At 41.3% G+C, this 19,157-nt stretch overlaps 1 protein-coding gene across 1 annotated transcript in view; it reads right to left on the bottom strand.

Moving 5' to 3' along the window:
• The window catches only part of astn1 (astrotactin 1), a gene marked incomplete at both ends in the record, with an annotated part of 706,990 nt that overhangs the window by 584,564 nt on the left and 103,269 nt on the right, over window positions 1-19,157 (bottom strand). The window contains one exon of the mRNA XM_084058603.1: window positions 10,286-10,473. Coding sequence (XP_083914729.1) covers window positions 10,286-10,473 — 188 coding nt within the window. The remainder of the gene's footprint in view (window positions 1-10,285; window positions 10,474-19,157) is intronic.

The following is a 19,157-nucleotide window of genomic DNA, read 5'->3' as shown; positions in this document are numbered from 1 at the left end:
CAAGCTGCTTCACACCGTCCCCCCTCTACCCATTAAAACCCACTGCCGGTGATTCATTCAATGCGGGCCGTGACATTGTATGCATGCGTGATTCAGGTGCGTGTGTGTGTGTGTCTGTGTCTGTGTCTGTGTCTGTGTGTGTGTGTGTGTGTGTGTGTGTGTGTGTGTGTGTGTGTGTGTGTGTGTGTGTGTGTGTGTGTACCAGGTACGAGGGCCATATGTTCCCAAACGTATAAAAGTGGACCTTATGAGGGCCATTTTACTGGACCCCACAGGATAAGAGTTTTCACAGATAACAGACAAGATTTTTAGAACCAAGATAACACATTTGTAAAATACTCAGGTTATGGTCGTGGTTAGGATCAGGCATTTGGTGAGGTTTTGGGGGTTGGGGTTAGAATTCACACCTGAAAAGAGTGAAATAACCGCAAAAACTAGAAAAAGTGCTCCTCGGACCACAGGTCTCCGCCATGTCAGGTACGTTATTCTGGCCTCCTGGTGGCGCTATAATAGGCCAATGTGAAAAGGGTGCCATTTCTTCTTAGGCCTTTCATGGCAATCAGACACTGCATTCATGATTTGAGGTATTTTGATCCAAAACATTATTTTGCTAAATTAGACCTGCTGGTGGCGCTATAACAGGCCAATGTGAAAAGGGTGGCATTTCTTCCTCGGCTTAGTGGGAATGTGCGTGTGAAATTTCACGGAAATCGCAAGCTGCGTTCATAGTTTGAGGCTTTTTGTTCAAAACGGACCAATCCTGCAAATTTTGGAAGCCAACCATAGCCAATGAGGATGGAATATGGGAAATTGGATAAAATCTGTAGGAGTAAATGGGTAAAATGGGTTTTGCACAAATCGGCCTCCAGGTGGCGCTATAACAGGCCCATGAGAAATATTTGGGGCAGAGGTTCTGAATTGGCATCCAGGGAGTGTGTGTGCACAGCCCGGAGCGACCGGGCCAATGGTGCCGGAGATAAGCTGGTAACACACGGACAGGACGGACGGACGGACGGACGGACGGACGGTAGGACGGACGAAGGGTAAAACATACTCTCTCACCATGCCTTTCGGCCTGGCGGAGACAATAATAATAAGTAATAGGTTACGTAATAGGCTAATCTAAAATAATCTAATATTGCCATCATAAAACCTTGCTCTCCTCACAAGTATAGTGATGCCAACGTGTGCTGAAGTTAGTTTTGGGAGGGGTCTCTGGCAGTGACCCATATGCATCTCGACATTAATTCTTCATGTTAAGTACATGGTTGTCATGTTATAGCCAGGCCTCTTTCTGCTGGAGAGAAAACAGCAGCAGAATGTGAATTGTAAAGAGCCCGTATAACGTGACATTATTTGCTGCCATCATTATCAAGCAGCCATAAGGCATGAACAGATTGGTCTGCGCCTCACCTTTTGGGTTGAGTGGTCACAGCGGGGGAGGGGCTTTCAGCAGACTGGCCCAACATAACACACTCTTGTACCCTGAGGGCTGAGCACACAGCATGGGGTCCACCAAATGGTGCCATATTGCACTGTCCCGGGCATACTGCGCATCGCCCATAGAGTGCAAAGGACACAATGCCAATGACTGCCATCATTATATGGGCCAGGACAACAACGGCCAGCATGTGGTGTAAAGTAACTAAGTACATTTACTCAAGTACTGGCACTTCAGTACAATTTTGAGGTACTTTTATGTACTTGACAGGAGTATTTCCAAATTTCAATGTTTTTACTTCTACTCCACTACATCTCAGAGGCAAATATTATACTTTTACTCCACTGCAATTATTTGAACATTTTAGTTACTAGTTACTTTGTAGATTTTGATTATTATTACATTATTACCATTTGAAAATAGCCGATCTACAAGCTCACAACGCAATGCGACATATTGTGAGCTTGTAGATCTGCTATTTTCAAAATATTTGTACACATTTGAAAACTTGAAATTGGACATTCTGCATAATGAGTACTTTCTACTTTTGGTATAGGTACATTTTGATACCAATACTTGTGCACTTTTACTCAAGTAAATGTTGAATTCCAGACTTTTACTTGTAACAGAGTATTTCTACTTGCAGTTTGATACTTTTACTTGAGAAAAAAAAAGATGTAAGTACTTTTTCCCACCACTGTCTGATAGACGTTGCTATGATCCACTGAGGACCATGAAAACATCACAGCCTGGTGAGATAAATAAAGTATACAGTTGAGTTTTATTTTCTAGCTTTGTTTGTTGACTCAAGTCTTACTTTGTAGTTGTCACTACCTCTGGGATCCAGATGAAGCTGAGGGAGGGAGTGTGTGTGTGTGTGTGTGTGTGTGTGTGTGTGTGTGTGTGTGTGTGTGTGTGTGTGTGTGTGTGTGTGTGTGTGTGTGTGTGTGTGTGTGTGTGTGTGTGTGTGTGTGTGTGTGTGTGTGTGTGTGTGTGTGTGTGTGTGTGTGTGTGTGTGGACCCAGGGTTGGAAAAAGACAAACACAAGGTTAGTCATCTATTATAGATGGCCAGAGAGGACCAACATGTAGGCAAGGTGACATTGGGGTCACCTTGTTAAGAGTTAAAGTTCACTGGGAGAAGCCTGGGACAGTGGAATGGTGTCTCTTTACATCAGGAAAGCTTAAAAGTTAACCAACAGTGTCCAAACCATCAGTGGTGGAAAAAGTACTCAAATTCTCTACTTAAGTAAAAGTACCAATACTGCAAAATAAAAATACTATGTTACAAGTAAAAGTCCAGAATTCAAAATTTACTTGAGTAAAAGTACAAAAGTATTGGCATCAAAATGAACTTAAAGTATCAAAAGTAAAAGTACTAAAATGTTTGAAAATAGTAGATCTACAAGCTTACAATGCGTCGCAATGTGACGCGTTGTGAGCTTGTAGATCGGCTATTTTCAAATAGCCTATGTATAAAATAGGGCTAAAGTGGTTAATGTATGTTTCATTTTATATCATACTTTATATCGGAAAAGTAACTAGTAACTAAAGTTTTCAAATAATTGTAGTGGAGTAAAAGTACAATATTTGCCTCTGAGATGTAGTGGAGTAGAAGTAAAAGTATTGGAAATTGGAAATAGTCAAGTAAAGTACAAATACCTAAAAATTGTACTTAAGTACAGTACTTAAGTAAATGTACTTAGTTCCTTTTCCCCACTGCAAACCATAGACAGTAAATGGACAAAGTTACGCTCATAGACTCTACAGACCATAAATGAAGCCTATTTTGTCTGTCTTTCTATATCGCCTCATATCGCGTCATTTACTATGCACTCGGAAATGAACGCTATTGGTTGGGACCACAGCGGGGGTGGGGAATGAATGCTATTGGTTGTGTAGCTTGTCGATCAAATCATCACAAGGTAGCCAGGCCCCTCCTACAGCATACCCTACTTTATCATAATTTGTTTTAATAAATGGGACCATCATTTACCAAAACGCATAATATGGAAGCATATAGTATTCATGACAATGTTTATTAAGGTAATAAAATCAAGTCTACAGTTTGGCAAAAACCCACCCACTAGAATGGAGGGTAATTCTTTCTGACACCAGCAGGGGTAAAACAGCGATTCTACAGGCCATTCATATGAACTGTCACTTCCTACAGCAGGGGCGACACGGTCATTCACTGTGTGTACGACGCGACACCCTCACTCTCACAGATCTGTGATTTCAAACCCCCCACTTTTTGAAAAAAATATTATTTTTTTTGATAATAAATCGGTAAAATCAGGCAAAAATAAGAATTAAATAACCTAACCCTAACACCGAAATAAAGTAACCAAAACACGAAAAAAAAACTAACAAAATCCGCCCAAAAAACGCACAATTTTGAAAATACAGAATTTGTTTACATTTGACAGTTACAAATGTTTTTCACGCTTTTTCAAAAATAGCAGATCTACAAGCTCATAGCGCGGCACTCGGTGCCGCGCTATGAGCTTGTAGATCTGCTATTTTTGAATAGCCCAAAGTGTAAAGTAAGGGGTATAGTCCACCGAAAGTCCACCCCCCCACCTTCTGAGAGCCCGTGACGTCCCTGTCCTGTCCTACTGTATATAGACTCAATTTACAACTCAGAAGCTGGCCCCTTGGTCTAAATGAGACAACTAGAACCAGTTCTGGACGGATTCCCCTTTCTCTGGTTACAGAGCCTAGAGTTTGCTGCAGTTCATTGAACTAAATTCCCCAACAGGCTTCTTTTCAAAGCCAAAAAAAAAAGGCTGAACATAAAAAGTCTGGAGCTTTAACTCATCCAGGAGGTCTAAATGATCTCATCATGGGTCTGTCTGCTGGCCGGGCGATGAACCGGATCTTATTGGACGATCTGTTACCTGGCTGTAAAGCCTGATTGGATAATCTGTTACCTGGACACAGCCTGGCATATCTAGGACAAAATGCAGTGCCATGAAAAAGCTTCTGACGATTCCATGATAACACATGGAAAGTATATTGATACAGGCGACCCTTAACCACTTGAGCCCTATTATACTTTACACGATGGTGTATCATTTATATATTTAAAAAAATATATATAGTGAAAATAGCGTCTACATCTACAAGTTCACAACACATGGCATCTTGAGCTTGTAGATCAGTTTTTCATGTTCAAAATGGGGATGTCAGGTTTAAACAAGTGGAAAAACTACTCAAATATTTTACTGAAGTAAAAGTATCAATATTGCAATATAGAAATACGCTGTTACAAGTACAAGTCCGGAATTAAGAATGTACTTGAGTAAAAGTAAAACATTAGTTGTATCAAAATGTACTTAAAGTACCAAACGTAGAACGTACTCATTATGCAGAATGTCCCATTTCACCAGTTTTCAAATGTAAAAAAATGTATACAAATCTTTTGAAAATAGCAGATCTACAAGCTCACAATGTGTCGCGATACGACGCATTGTGAGCTTGTAGATCGGCTATTTTCAAATGGCCAAAATGTATATAGCATGAAGTGGTTCATGTATGTTTTGTAACAATAATCAAAATCTGCAAAGTAACTAGTAACTAAAGTTTGCAAATAATTGCAGTGGAGTAAAAGTATAATATTTTCCTCCGATATGTAGAGGAGTAGAAGTAAAAGTACAAAAAATTGGAAATACTCCAGTAAAGTAAAAAATACCTCAACATTGTACTCATGTACATGAAAATAATCGTGAAACTATAGCTTAACTAACAACCTGTACAACCCCTTTGAGTTGCAAGTTTGTCATGCTGCATTCAATCCCTATCCCTCTATCTCAGGGGTGATGCAACCTTGATGATGGAGAGGGCCACTATATTTCCACACTCACTCCAGAGGGCCTCATTGCATACAGTATACTGTACAGACAGACACCTCTTATCGCTCTATTTTAACTTTTTTCGTAAATGAGAGCCGTACTTCGCCTTCTATGTCACACAAAAGTGGCAAAAATAGACGATCTACAAGCTCAAAACGCGTCGCAGCGCGACGCGTTTTCAGCTTGTAGATCTGCTATTTTTGCTACTTTTGAATTGGAATCCTGATTGTTTTTGCTATTTTTCAATTGGAATCCTTAAAAGTACATTTTTATCTAATTTCAAATGCATTTAGTTATACTTATGTTAACTTTTTGAACTTAAATACAAATACATTGGACATTAAAAAGACAATAACATGTTAGTCATTAAGCTACTAATATAGACTGAAGTAATTAAAGCGGGTCATGTATGGAATTGTAACAGCTGAAATCAGTAATATATCAGTATTCTGATATTAACCTGCGGGCTGCATTAAGTGAAGGTGGGGGCCGCATGTGGCCCCCGGGCCACCAGTTACCCATGTATGCTCTAACTGCATCTCTGCCAGGAGGCCCTCCATAGACCTCTGCCAGGAGGCCCTCCATAGACCTCTCAGTGAACTAGTTGTGAGAACACCTAAGGCGGGTAATGGGTATACATACAGGTGTATTTTTAGCCAGGTACGCCTGGCAGACATCACATTGTGCTGACTGACCACTACTGGCCCCCGGTACACCCAGGCCTTATGGCAGACAATGGCTCAGTGACAGGTGTGTGTTTGAGCTAAAAAGGCTCGTGGAACACACTTTGGAGGGGGAGGGGGGGGGGGGGGGTGGGGGGGGGCGTGCGTTGCCCTCGGCGAGCCGAGCAAAGCGACAACAAGGCTTTTTGGATTTATCGGTCGGGCGACCTCCGACCGGGCGGCAAGCTGCGGCGAGGCCCGCGCGCCGCGGCATGCTGGTGCCCGCTCCATCTGTTAGTCGCAGCCTGGATGTATCTGCATGCTAATCCGCCTCTCTGCCCACGTCTCCACGGGAGAGCGGGACGGGACGGGCAGCTCTGCCTGCATGGCTTTATAAAATATGAAAAACAATGTCTTTCTCAGGATGAGGAGATAGTGGAGGGGTGGATAGAAAAACAAAGGAACTCCAGCCAAAGGATAATGTGAAATGTACTGTTAAGTAACTAAGTACATTTACTCAAGTACTACTTAAGTTATGTTGAGGTATTTGTACTTTACTTGAGTATTTTCAATGTCCAATACTTTTACTTCTACTCCACTGCAACTCGGATCCAACTATTGTATTTTTACTCCACTACATTTATTTGAAACACTTGAGTTACTAGTTACTTTGTAGATTTGGATTATTACAAAACATACATTAACCACTTCTGGCCTAAATACATTTTGTGCCATTTGAAAATAGCCGATCTGCAAGCTCACAATGCATCGCGATGCGACACATTGTGAGCTTGTAGATCTGCTATTTTCAAAAGATTTGGATACATTTGAAAACTCTAAATGGGACATTCTGCATAATGACTGCTTTTACTTTTGGTACTTTAGATACAATTTGATGCCAATACTTTTGTACTTTTACTGAAGTACATTTTGAATTCCGGAATTTTACTTGTAACAGAGTATTTTTATATTGCTGTATTGATACTTGTACTTGAGTAAAAAAAAAAAAATAGTATTTTTTCCATCACTGGAAATGTAGAGATATATATGCCCGGAAGGTAAAAGAAATTCAATACAAAATGAAGAAAAGAAGTAAAAAAGGGAGAAACACACACACACACACACACACACACACACACACACACACACACACACACACACACACACACACACACACACACACACACACACACACACACACACACACACACACACACACACACACACACACACACACACACACACACAAACACACACAAACACACACACACACACACACACAGCCGTATGGCAGTGGAACGGGCCAGGGTGTGTTTGCTAGCTATAGCAGATGCATGACGTGAAGTGTAAATCCCAAGGTCAGTTTATCATTGACATTCAAGGAGCGTCTGTGCGCTCGCTACTCTCTCTCTCTCTCTCTCTCTCTCTCTCCATCCATCCGCCACACTTAGCTGCTGCTGGCAAAACTCCCCTCAAGCTGACTAATCATTTGTGTATGCAGTTATAATATGCTTTCAATGTCGGAAAAATACATGCCATCCATCACAGTGTGATTGTAACGTCTTTGGGGCTGTGAGGAAAAAGGGCATCTGGAGTAGGTGTGGCGTAATCTTAACCCGTTACGACCGGGAACGCATATGTGTGTCATTTGTAGGTTTCTTTGGCTATTGAAAAATACTCGGTGCCGCGCTATGAGCTTGTATATCTGCTATTTTTGAATAGCCCAAAGAAACCTTACAATGACAGACAGACGCGTTCCCCGGTCTCGATGGATTAAATCTAATAAATATACATTTCCTCGGGCAGAAAGGAGGAAGCAGCCAGATCAAAGGGTTCGTTTTCCTTGCTATGCCAACACAGCAGATAAGATTTGATACAGAACATAACACGAGAGCACAAACCACTGGATTATTATACTTGTGAAATGAAGAGCGTCAACAAAAACTTCAACTATCTCCTTGATGTTCAGGCATATGGGTGCAGCGCTGTACCGCTTTGCTGGTCAATGAACCGTGTTTGAATGCTGTCTGACAGTGTTTTTTTCCTCATCTGGTGTCTCTTATGTTTGCGAGTACACAGTATAAGATCCTCACAGTTAACTCATATCATAAATACCAGATGCCCCCCCTGTAGTAACTCTGAGGACCCCCTAGGGGTCACAGACCCCCTGTTGAAGACCCTTGCTGAATAGCTTTGCTGAAAATAGCCAATCAAGCTCTAAGCTCACACACAGGTATTAGCGGTTACATGTCATTGTTCCGACATTACTAACCCTATCCTTATCCCTATCCCTATCCCTATAACCCTACCGCACGCGGAAGCCATGTAGTCGGAGTAGTGGGATGTCGGACTTATGAGCAGTCACCGTATTAGCTAATGCTGAATGTTCTCCCCAGAATAGGGAGGCTAGGGTTCTGTATCTCTTGGTAACAGTATCAGTATACACATGCAAATTAGCACAGAAGATTTTTACTGAGATTATTTTCATCTTTTTTTATGCAATGAAATGTTATTCAACTTATCTGTTTTGTCTTATTTTAACTTGTATAATTTGTTAATGTGTGTCTTAATGTCTCAGTGCTTGATGTTTTGCGGAAAGTACTTTGATTTGCCTTGTTGTTGAAATGTGGCAAACAAATACAAATTGGCTTGTTTTATTGTTGTTGACACTGGAGACATCCTGAAGCGCTTTGCACCTGAAATCATTTTGTCTTTGACTGTTTCTGCCACTTCGTCACATGAAGGATGAGTCCTCAACAACAAACTCACTCCAAACAGAACCAGTACTTCATGTCTCTTCTTCTAACCCATTAAGACCTGGAACTGTTGAGCTAAAATAATTATTTTACACTTTGGGCTATTCAAAAATAGCAGATCTACAAGCTCGTTGCGCGGCACTCGGTGCCGCGCTATGAGAAATCGTGAATATGTGTGCAAATCTTTGAATATATATATTTTTTAAAGCGAACATTTTTAACTCAAATCTTTGCTTCTGGGGGTCCCTGGAACAACACATTTTAATGGGGGTCCGCGGCCAAATACATATAAGTTTGGGGGTCCTTGACATGAAAAAGATTGAGCACCACTGATATAGAAACATACGTTTTTTCAGAAAACTGTTGAGATTCAGGAGACATGTAGAATCGGCTTCAGGTCTCAATGGGCTAGGAGTGGAGCATTCTGTTTTGTCTTTCTTTCTTTTTTGACACAATATGAATGGATATGTCTCTGGCATAGTGACTTTATACTACCACAAAGAACGCCAGGACACAAAGCATCACAAAACCATTTCCCCTGATAGGACCCAAATTGGAATTGAAACGGCATACTGCACAATGGCAGGCGGAGGTGCGTGTGTGTGTGTGTGTGTGTGTGTGTGTGTGTGTGTGCGCCTGCGTGTGTGTGTGTGTGTGCATGTTTAATTTGTAAAACCAATATCCTGAAATGCAAAATCTTTTGTTTTATTATAGCCCAGGCAAACAAGCGTTTCAAAACAAATTAATTGCAACAGATTTCTTTCCACCATACATCATTTCTATGAGGTGTCCAGAACACCGCACTAAAAGTCATATTTTTGACAATAATTGGCGTCCATTTTGGATTGATGCCAATTAAACATATTTCCGCAACTAGGATTTCATAGAACTTTTAGTATGTTGTTCTGGTGACTTCATAGAAATGGTCATAGAAATGTTACAATTACTTTTTTGATTTTGAACTCCAAAATTAGCTAGTTTGCCTGGACTATTAGTTGAGCTGCCAAGAAGTGACAAGTGGGCAACTATTGCAGTGTGTCCATCTGCCATCTGTCTGTCTGTCTGCAAACACCGAACGCAGTACAACAACTTGTTGGAAAGCGGTTTTGTGAATACTATATACTGTAACAATCGCTCCATGCACAGCAGCCATATTGGAAATAAATTGGGCCTCTTCCTTACTTCCTTCACAGGTGTTACCAATGATACTAATGAAGGCTCTGTTCCATTCTGGTCAAACAGAGTCAGGGTGTTGACCCACTGGAAACACTCTGCTACACCAGTGGGTCTCAAAGTGTGGTCCAGGGACCCTCAAGGTTCCTGTAACTCTGAGAGTGTACAAATGGAACCAAATGGACCCGGAAGGGTCCATTTGGTTCCATTTGTACACTCTCAGAGTTACGGGGGTCCTTGAAATTAAAACGTTTGAGAACCACTGTGCTACACTAAATGGAACAGAGCCTTCATTAGCATCATCGGTAACACCTGTGAAGGAAATAAGGAAGGGGCCCAATTTCTGCCCAATGTGGCTGCTGTGCATAGAGCCTATTGGAACAGTTTGAGAGCAGTTTACCATGACAGAGATGTGCAGAATGCGGAGTTCTTCCTCTGCAGAGTCGGAGGCAGGGTCTTCGGTGGGGGAGAGGCCGGGCATGTTGAGCCCCCCGTCCTGGTGGTGGATGTGGAACAGCAGGGTCCCGTTCTCCAGCCACTGCTGTCTCCATCGGACCAGAGGGATGTCCTCCGAGTTCCCAGAGATCTCTGCAGGACACACACACACACACACACACACAGAGAACAACACAATGTTATTAAGACTGATATGTCACTGACTATGGAGACATTGACCACTTTAGAGGTTTCATGACGTTCAGTTTTACAACACATTAAAAGTCTGTGTCATGGTCCTTCAAACGTGTATACAAAGTTGTAACAAAAAAATCCACTCCAGTGATCCATGGCAGGTGTTTTTCTCTCACATTTCTAAAGTCTTTTCAACTGCAATGAAAAAATAAATCTTTGGCTGCGGGTGTCGCTGTTGAGGGATTTTGCCTGTCAATCATCGCCTCTGTGAAAATTGAGGTCATAAAACCCCCCATAAACATACAAAATAAAAAAATCACTAGATGACACTAGCTGTAATGTGATTGGCTGACTTTGCAAAAGTATAGATTTGCATTGACTGTGGAAGGGTTAGCGTTGTAGACTGCGTTGTAGACTATTGGCCAATCACGGTGCAGGATTGGTTAGTGTCCAAACCTCACTTATAGGGGGCGGTTACACCGCCCCCTATAAGTGAAAATGTCATAGAACCTTTAACCCGTGTATGCTGCATGCACGACGAATAGCGAAAGATAGCTGCTCACAAGCTCACAATGTCGTGGTGTGACCCCGCTGTGAGCTTGTAGATCTGCTTAAACACAACATGTAAATAAAATATAATTTAACTAAGTTTAATCGAATTAAACATAATGAATAAAACACGTTTCTGACCAATCTGTATGGTAGAGTGTGTTGATACAATATAATACAACTTAAAAAATACAAGTTCAATTTAAATCCTGTCTGGTTTGACATGACCTTTGACACTATACCGTTTCGCGTTTGACATAATCTCTCAAGACAATGTTTTTTTTTTTAACCCATTAAGACCTGGAACTGTGTCATTTTTATATTTGAGCTAAAAAGCATTATTTTACACTTTGGGCTATTCAAAAACAGCAGATCTACAAGCTCATAGCGCGGCATCTGCTATTTTTGAAAATTTGTGAAAATGTGTGCAAATCTTTGAATATATATATTTTTAAAGCGAAAATATTTAACTCAAATCTTTGCTTCTGGGGGTCCCTGGAACAAAATATTTTGATGGGGGTCCGCGGCCAAATACATATCATTTTGGGGGTCCTTGACATGAAAAAGATTGAGCACCACTGATATAGAAACATACGTTTTTCAGAAAACTGTTGGGATTTAGGAGACATGTAGAATCGGCTTCAGGTCTCAATGGGTTAAATAACTTTTCTCCCCCCCCCCAATGGGTTTGACATGACCTTTGACATTCATGTCAAAACATGCACACCTAGAGTAGTTTGAATATTCCCTGCATATTATTCACATTGAGCTATGCAGGGCAAAGCCAGAAGGCAGTCAAAGTGTCTTCACAGGCGCCCCCGATTGAACGTACACATGGTTTATATACCGACCGACAGAACCTGAAGGAGGAAACAAATATACATTCATGAGATTGTTGAAAATCCACAACTGTGCACTGCGTTGCACTCCAGTTCTGGCACTGTGACAATAAATCCCCCCTCCTCATGTTTCCCCTTCTAGATAGGGATGAACGCACACACACACACACACACACACACACACACACACACACACACACACACACACACACACACACACACACACACACACACACACACACACACACACACACACACACACACACACACACACACACACATTTGTATTACTATACTTGTGAGGACATCAACACTTTAGGACAGCCATGTTATGAATGCCATTTTTTTTTTTAAATGCCATTTTTAACCGTAAGCCTAAAGCCAAAAAACAGCTGATCTACAAGCTCACAACGCGTCGCGCTGCGACGCGTTGTGAGCTTATAGATCAGCTGTTTTTTCGGTGCATGACACTGGCGCGCAACTAAGTATATAAATCATGTTTAACTCTAATTCCAATCCCTAAACCTAACCTCTAAATGTCTAATCCTGACCTGAATGTTTTACTAATTGTAAACATATCTCTAAAAATGTTTTTTAACTATAAAACAACCATTTGTCTTGTGAGGACCAGGAAAACTGTCCTCACAATGTAGATTTCTTGAAATTCTACTATACTTGGTCCTCGCAAGTATAGTAATACAAACACACACACACACACACACACACACACACACACACACACACACACACACACACACACACACACACACACACACACACACACACACACACACACACACGGCGCAGGGCACAGAGGTACCGACACATTATGAATGCATGACAAGGCTTTGAGGGTGATGTTGAGTTATGTAAGGGTGTCGCGTTCCAAAGGTGCGTCAGACTCATAAGTCATGCGTTGCATTGAAGTGGAATATGTGAAGTGAACAGGGGTATTGTGTGCGGTATGCACATGAGGACACGTCAAAACTACAAACTGCATATCTAGTGCATGACCATTCCATGAATAAATGCACATTCTCAGCCAACTTGTGTGGTTTAAATCAGAATTGATAATCTATTAGATGTCAACACTTATTTTTTTAACGGAGCAAAATTATCATAATATCCCCAAAACCATTATAGCCAATCTACAAACTCACTGCTATGTTTTGCTATCCTTGAACATGCTGGGTAATCTTTGGAAAATGCTCTCCTGTGGAAAGCGTTCTCCTAACACTGATTTCCCTATGGGCCGGAATACAGGCGGGACAATACGGGTCCATTTGGTTGGGTTGGCATTACTGTCAGAGTTAGGGGGGGATCATTGAAATTGAAAAGTGTGAGACCTATTCAGTGGTGTAAAGTAACTAAGTACATTTACTCAAGTACTGTACCTAAGTACAATTTTGAGGCACTTGTACTTTACTGGAGTATTTCCAATTGTCTATACTTTTACTTCTACTCCACTACATCTCAGAGACAAATATTGTACTTTTACTCCACTACATCTCAGAGACAAATATTGTACTTTTACTCCACTACAATTATTTGGAAACTTTAGTTACTAGTTACTTTGCAGATATACATTATTACATTACAAAACATACATTAACCGTGTTGAGGAATCAGGAGGCCCGTAACCAGCTAACCGATTCATCCCGACATCCCCATATAGTCCGGTATTTGGTCTTTTATAAGCACTAAATACACTACAGCTTGCAAACTAGAAGGCTTTAGAAGCATCACACAGCAGCACTCAATAAGCACAAAGGCAGAGTGTATACATCAGTGAAAACAAGGATGGGAGGGTGATTGAACACAAACAAATAGGCTAATTAACCACAGTCCAAACGGCCAAATATATACAATGAACTGCCAATGCCTGTGTGTGTGTGTGTGTGTGTGTGTGTGTGTGTGTGTGTGTGTGTGTGTGTGTGTGTGTGTGTGTGTGTGTGTGTGTGTGTGTGTGTGTGTGTGTGTGTGTGTGTGTGTGTGTGTGTGTGTGTGTGTGTGTGTGTGTGTGTGGTTAGGTTTAAGGGTTGGGGTCAAGAGTTTTCACTATTTTATGCATAGCTGTGTGGCAACAAAAAATAGCCGAAAGATCGGAAATTCCGTGGCTACTTTTTGATGTTATGTTCATAGTTCAGTTATTTCCAATGGCTAAAGTCTATATTTCCCCACAAGTATAGTAACACAAACATGTGTGTATGAGTGTAGACATATTGCAAAAAGCACCATTACCCTGAATAACGGCCGTAGAAACACCTGCCCCGCTGTATTTTACTCCTGGTCACAGCGCTACCGAATGTCTGCACAACACTAAACATTAGAAACAGCTTCTATACGTCTAAATCCTGCCCCTGTGTTGAGATACTGCTACCACCATGCTGAAAAATCATTATTTTATAGTTTTCCCCCTCCTTTTATGAATACATTTTTACCTTTTATGGCCGCTGTAAATAGGCTAACATCAGATAAGACGCCAAATGATCTAGTTTCATAGAAGGAGCTAGCTTGGTCGCTAATGGCGTCTGTTGTCCTCATTCATGTTTTTATGGCCGATGGGGGATTATGTTTTATCACTGCTTCTGGTCAGACTTGAATTAAACGTCTGATATATTTGATATTTACTTAGATAATAAATCAATGAAAGGACATTACTGAGTGCTGGCTGGTGTTCGTGTTTCAATGGGCTGTGCACCGTGTCTTTATAAGCACCGAGTGTTGCAGCCAGGCATTCTGTTTAAATGTGATAATGATGTTGACGTATTTGTATTATTATTATAATTCTTTCCCCTTTTTCTCAATTTAGTCATTTAGTTATGCCAATTCATTCCTCCCCACACATGTCTGTGTGTCTTCTTGTCACTGCTGTTGTATACTACTGGCTAGTGATGGGTCGTTCATGATCGATTCGTTCAAAAGAACTAGTTCATTTGCCGTGAACGTGAACAGACCCGTTCACTTCCCGAAACGGTTACGTGCATCGCGTCAAATAAGAACTGTGTTCCAAAAATAAACAAGTGACCCCGGCGGTTTGACTCTTCATGGATATGAAGCATCAACTGACGGTGAGAAAACAATAATGTTGCTTCCGCCAAATTAGTTAAATTTTCGCCAGAAACAGACTGTATCAAATATAAGTGACTGGCTATCATAAACGATACAGAGCCTCCTCCCTGACAATATCGCAGAGACAGTTTGTTTATTTTTGGACCACAATTCTTTATACGAGACGATTCTAAGATGACACAATGTTATTCTCCATAGAGACATTACTTTACGAACCAGGGGATGAACGAGTGACGTCAGGACTCCTGTACTCTATAGTGTTCGTATAGATAGACACTCGACTGAGCCGGACGCACTGCGGTGGATTCGAACCCCCCCAGGCTCTGCAGTGGCCCAAGCACTTCCCCAACTGCACCACCTATAAGCGCCTCAATTTAACAATTAGGTTGTTGTTAAACACCTGCAAAAGGGATTACGATGCAAAACCCACTTTCAAAGTGCATATTAAGAATCCCTCCTAACGCTGCTTGTTGTTAGACAGGCCCATTACATTGATTGCTCGCCTCGGCGAACCCTTTGCCAAGCGGGATAATAACCATAACCCTAATGCACATCATAACCCGTGTGTGTACACACACACACACAAGGAAATCTCGCCCGGTGTTTTATAGTGACAGAAGCGGAGCGTTGGTCATAATTGTCTGAGTGTAACAAGGTTTGCGGTGACAGTAACTGATGACCCTCTGTGCTGTGAGACAGAGAGCGAGTGAGTTTCCGCCCCTCCCCCCTTTAAATAAGATTTAAGAGTCGTGGCTGGCTTTAACCTAAATGCAAATGATGTGCCAAGAGTGTGACAGGGCACTTTTTAGAGAAAAAAAAGTGTTCTCTCTCTCTCTCTCTCCCCAGGGGCGCTAGTTTTCCATGAGAGCGGTATTAATGAGACCGTCGGCCCCACTGTACGAGACCCCCACAGAGAGAGAGAGAGAGAGAGAGAGAGAGAGAGAGAGAGAGAGAGAGCGAGAGAGCTAGATAGAGAGCGCAAGAGAGAGAGAGAGAGAGAGCGAGCTAGAGAGAGAGAGTGTGTTGGGTAGAAATTGAGGGAGTATAAAAAACGAGAGAGAGAGAGGAAAGCAAGGGAGCGAGAAAGGGCACGGAGCAGCAGACGAATAGGATGGATCTTGGTAATCTGATTACGGTTCTTTATTAGTGTACCTTCCCCTGGATGCAGACTCAGTGGGCCAGCCTGTACTTTACACAGGGTTCCGAGTCACTTAGCACAGCAGATCCCACGTAACATCCATCTTAAGACTGCTTTTTAAAAGCCTAATCCTTAACCCGCTGAGACCGGGAACACAAATCTGTGTGTGTAATTTTTTAAGGTTTATTTGGGTTATTCAAAAATAGCAGATATACAAGCTCATAGCGCGGCACCGAGTGCCGCGCTATGAGCTTGTAGATCTGCTATTTTTGAAAAATCGTGGAAAATGCAAATCTTTGAATATAAGTGAACAGTTAAAAAAATAAAAAAAACTTAAGTTGCTATAATATCAGTGGTGCTCAAACGTCTTCATGTCAAGGACCCCCAAAATGATATGTATATGGTCGTGGACCCCCATCTGAATATGTTCTCTTCCAGGGACCCCCCCATGAAGCAAAGATTTGAGTTAAAAATTGACGTATATCAAAGATTTGCACACATGTTCACAATTAGTTTCAAAGAAATAGCAGATCTACAAGCTCGATAGCGCGGCATTCGCATCCACAATATGAGCTTGTAGATCTGCTATTTTTGAACAGTCAAAATAAATATTAAAATGACACAGATGTGTTCCCGGTCTTAAAGGGTTAATCCATGCATAAAAGGAAAGGGCAGCTCCACTACTAGAGAAGGTTTTTTTTTCCAAAGTTCTCCCACATCCTCCCAAATCAACTGAGAGATGTCTCAGGGGCCAGAGGGGCCCCTGGCGGAGTATATATGAGAGACCATATGAAATACAAAACCCATCTGTCAGAGTTCTGTGTGTGTTGGTATTGATAGGACCAACACTAGGCCTCATATCAAGCTTTTCAAGGGGATCAGAAAGTGGACAGAAGCTCTCAGTCCGACTGCAAGTCACACTTTTTCAAAGAATTATTAAGCCGATATCAAGACATAATTGATGTGATTTTTTAAAAATGTGCACATTGGGGGATTTAACACTTTTAACCCATTAAGACCGGGAACGCATCTGTGTCATTTTAAGATTTATTTAGCTATTAAACAAATAGCATATATACAAGCTCATAGCGTGGCACACACAGAGTGCACGAGTGCCTACATGAGCTTGTAGAACTTTTTTTTTTTTTTTTATAAAATCGAGAAAATTTGTGCAAATCATATTATAAGCAACAAAACTCAAATCTGGGCTTCTGGGGGTCCCCGAAACTAAATATTTTGAGATGGGGGTCCGCGGCCAAATACATACTGTATCATTTTGGGGGTCCTTGATTTTGTGGACCACTGACATAGAAACATAGTTTTTTTTCCAGAAAACTTAGGATTTAGAAGACATTTGTAGAATCCCCAGAAGCAAGGATTTCAGTTAATAAAAAAAAAAAAAAATTCAAAGATTTGCACAAATTTTCCACAATAAAAAAAAAAAAAGATCTACAAGCTTATATGAGCTTGTATATCTGCTATTTTTTATAATAGCCAAAGAAATCTTGAAGAAAGATGACACAGATGCGTTCCCGGTCTTAATGGGTTAAGACAAACTTGAGTCCGCTACTTACTGTAAGACTATGAGCCCTCTGAAAAACTGTGTGATGCAAAATAAACAGAATAATCTGTGCGGGAGCCATTTCTACAATAACAAGAGGCTCCATTTTGCATTCCGTACCACAGAGCTGCCATATTGTGTGTTTTTTAGCGCTCTGCAGGGACTTTACTGCATGTGTTCCAGCCCGTATAGTGACACACAGAGGCGCCAATTGCAGAATAAAATCACCAGCAGCCTTATACTGTAGAAGAGCTTCTCTAGTGATGATTGGGGGCTCAGTATAAAAACCTAAGGGTGGGATATTTACCGACGTGCCATCTGGGTTATTGTCGGGAACAGGTACCAGCGGGGTAAAAAGGTTACAAGCGTTTTTTTAAGCAGTACTCCTCTCTGCACAGTAAAAAGTCCAGTGTAAATTTAACTCTGATGAGAGTGTAAATGTAAGTAATTTGGTTACATTTGCACACTCTCGAAATACAAATGGATACATGAATTATATGTATCTATATATATATAATAATAGAGCACCGAGTCCTGATGTCACTGCCAGCAGAGGGCACTTTCTGCAGGTTCATGGCTTTACTCTTTGTATTGATATCCTCATTGGGGAATATTAGATGGCTTCATATAAGAACTGTGTTCCAAAAATAAACACACCACCCTGGTGTTTTTACTCATATGGATATGAGTATAAATGTACACATTTACCCAAAGAGTAACACAATATAAACACTAGAAACGAGTCAAACAACCCAAAGACTACATTTCCCATGAACGCGGCTGCTGTAGGGACAGTGATTTCAGACCTGGAAGTAGTAGTTCTTAAGACTTTTAAGGCAGAATTAATTCAATTTTCGCCAGAAACAGGCTTTATCAAATATGAATGAATATCATAAACGATGCAGAGCCACCCCCCTGACAAAAACGCCAGGGTGGTGTGTTTATGTTTGGAACACAGTTCTTATATGACCTGATCTAAGATTCCCAAATGGGGATTTCGACACAAAAATGGATGTGAAAAACGGGGCTTCGTCACCGTCTTCATATTCTAATGGTCAACGCCCTTATGCAAGTTCAGATGGATTGCTCAACAGCAACTGAGGAGGAAATATGCGAAAACTGACTTGTTTCCTTCATTTGATAGTAGGATATACAATTTTTATTTCCTCCCAAAAGATATTTGACTGTATACCATCAAACCCTTTTCCTCCAGCCATAGAAAACCATGTTTACAGCGTGAAGTTGGTACAGTATATATACGGCTGAGGGAAAATAAGCTCCCATGAAATCCTCAGTCTATCCGTTTGGTTCAGTTAGAGGACACCAGGGCTTGAAGGACATCCGTCCGTCCGCCCGCCGTTTGTTCAGTGTTTCACACTTTAACCCATTAAGACCGGGAACGCATCCGTGTGTCATTTTACGATTTATTTGGGCTATTCAAAAATAGCAGATCTACAAGCTCATAGCGCGGCACCGAGTGCCG

Source organism: Gymnoscopelus microlampas, assembly GCF_963454915.1.
Source record: "Gymnoscopelus microlampas genome assembly, chromosome: 5".
NCBI lineage: Eukaryota > Metazoa > Chordata > Actinopteri > Myctophiformes > Myctophidae > Gymnoscopelus > Gymnoscopelus microlampas.
The sequence above is the reverse complement of the archived record's forward strand: the minus strand, read 5'-3'. Positions and strand labels throughout refer to the sequence as shown.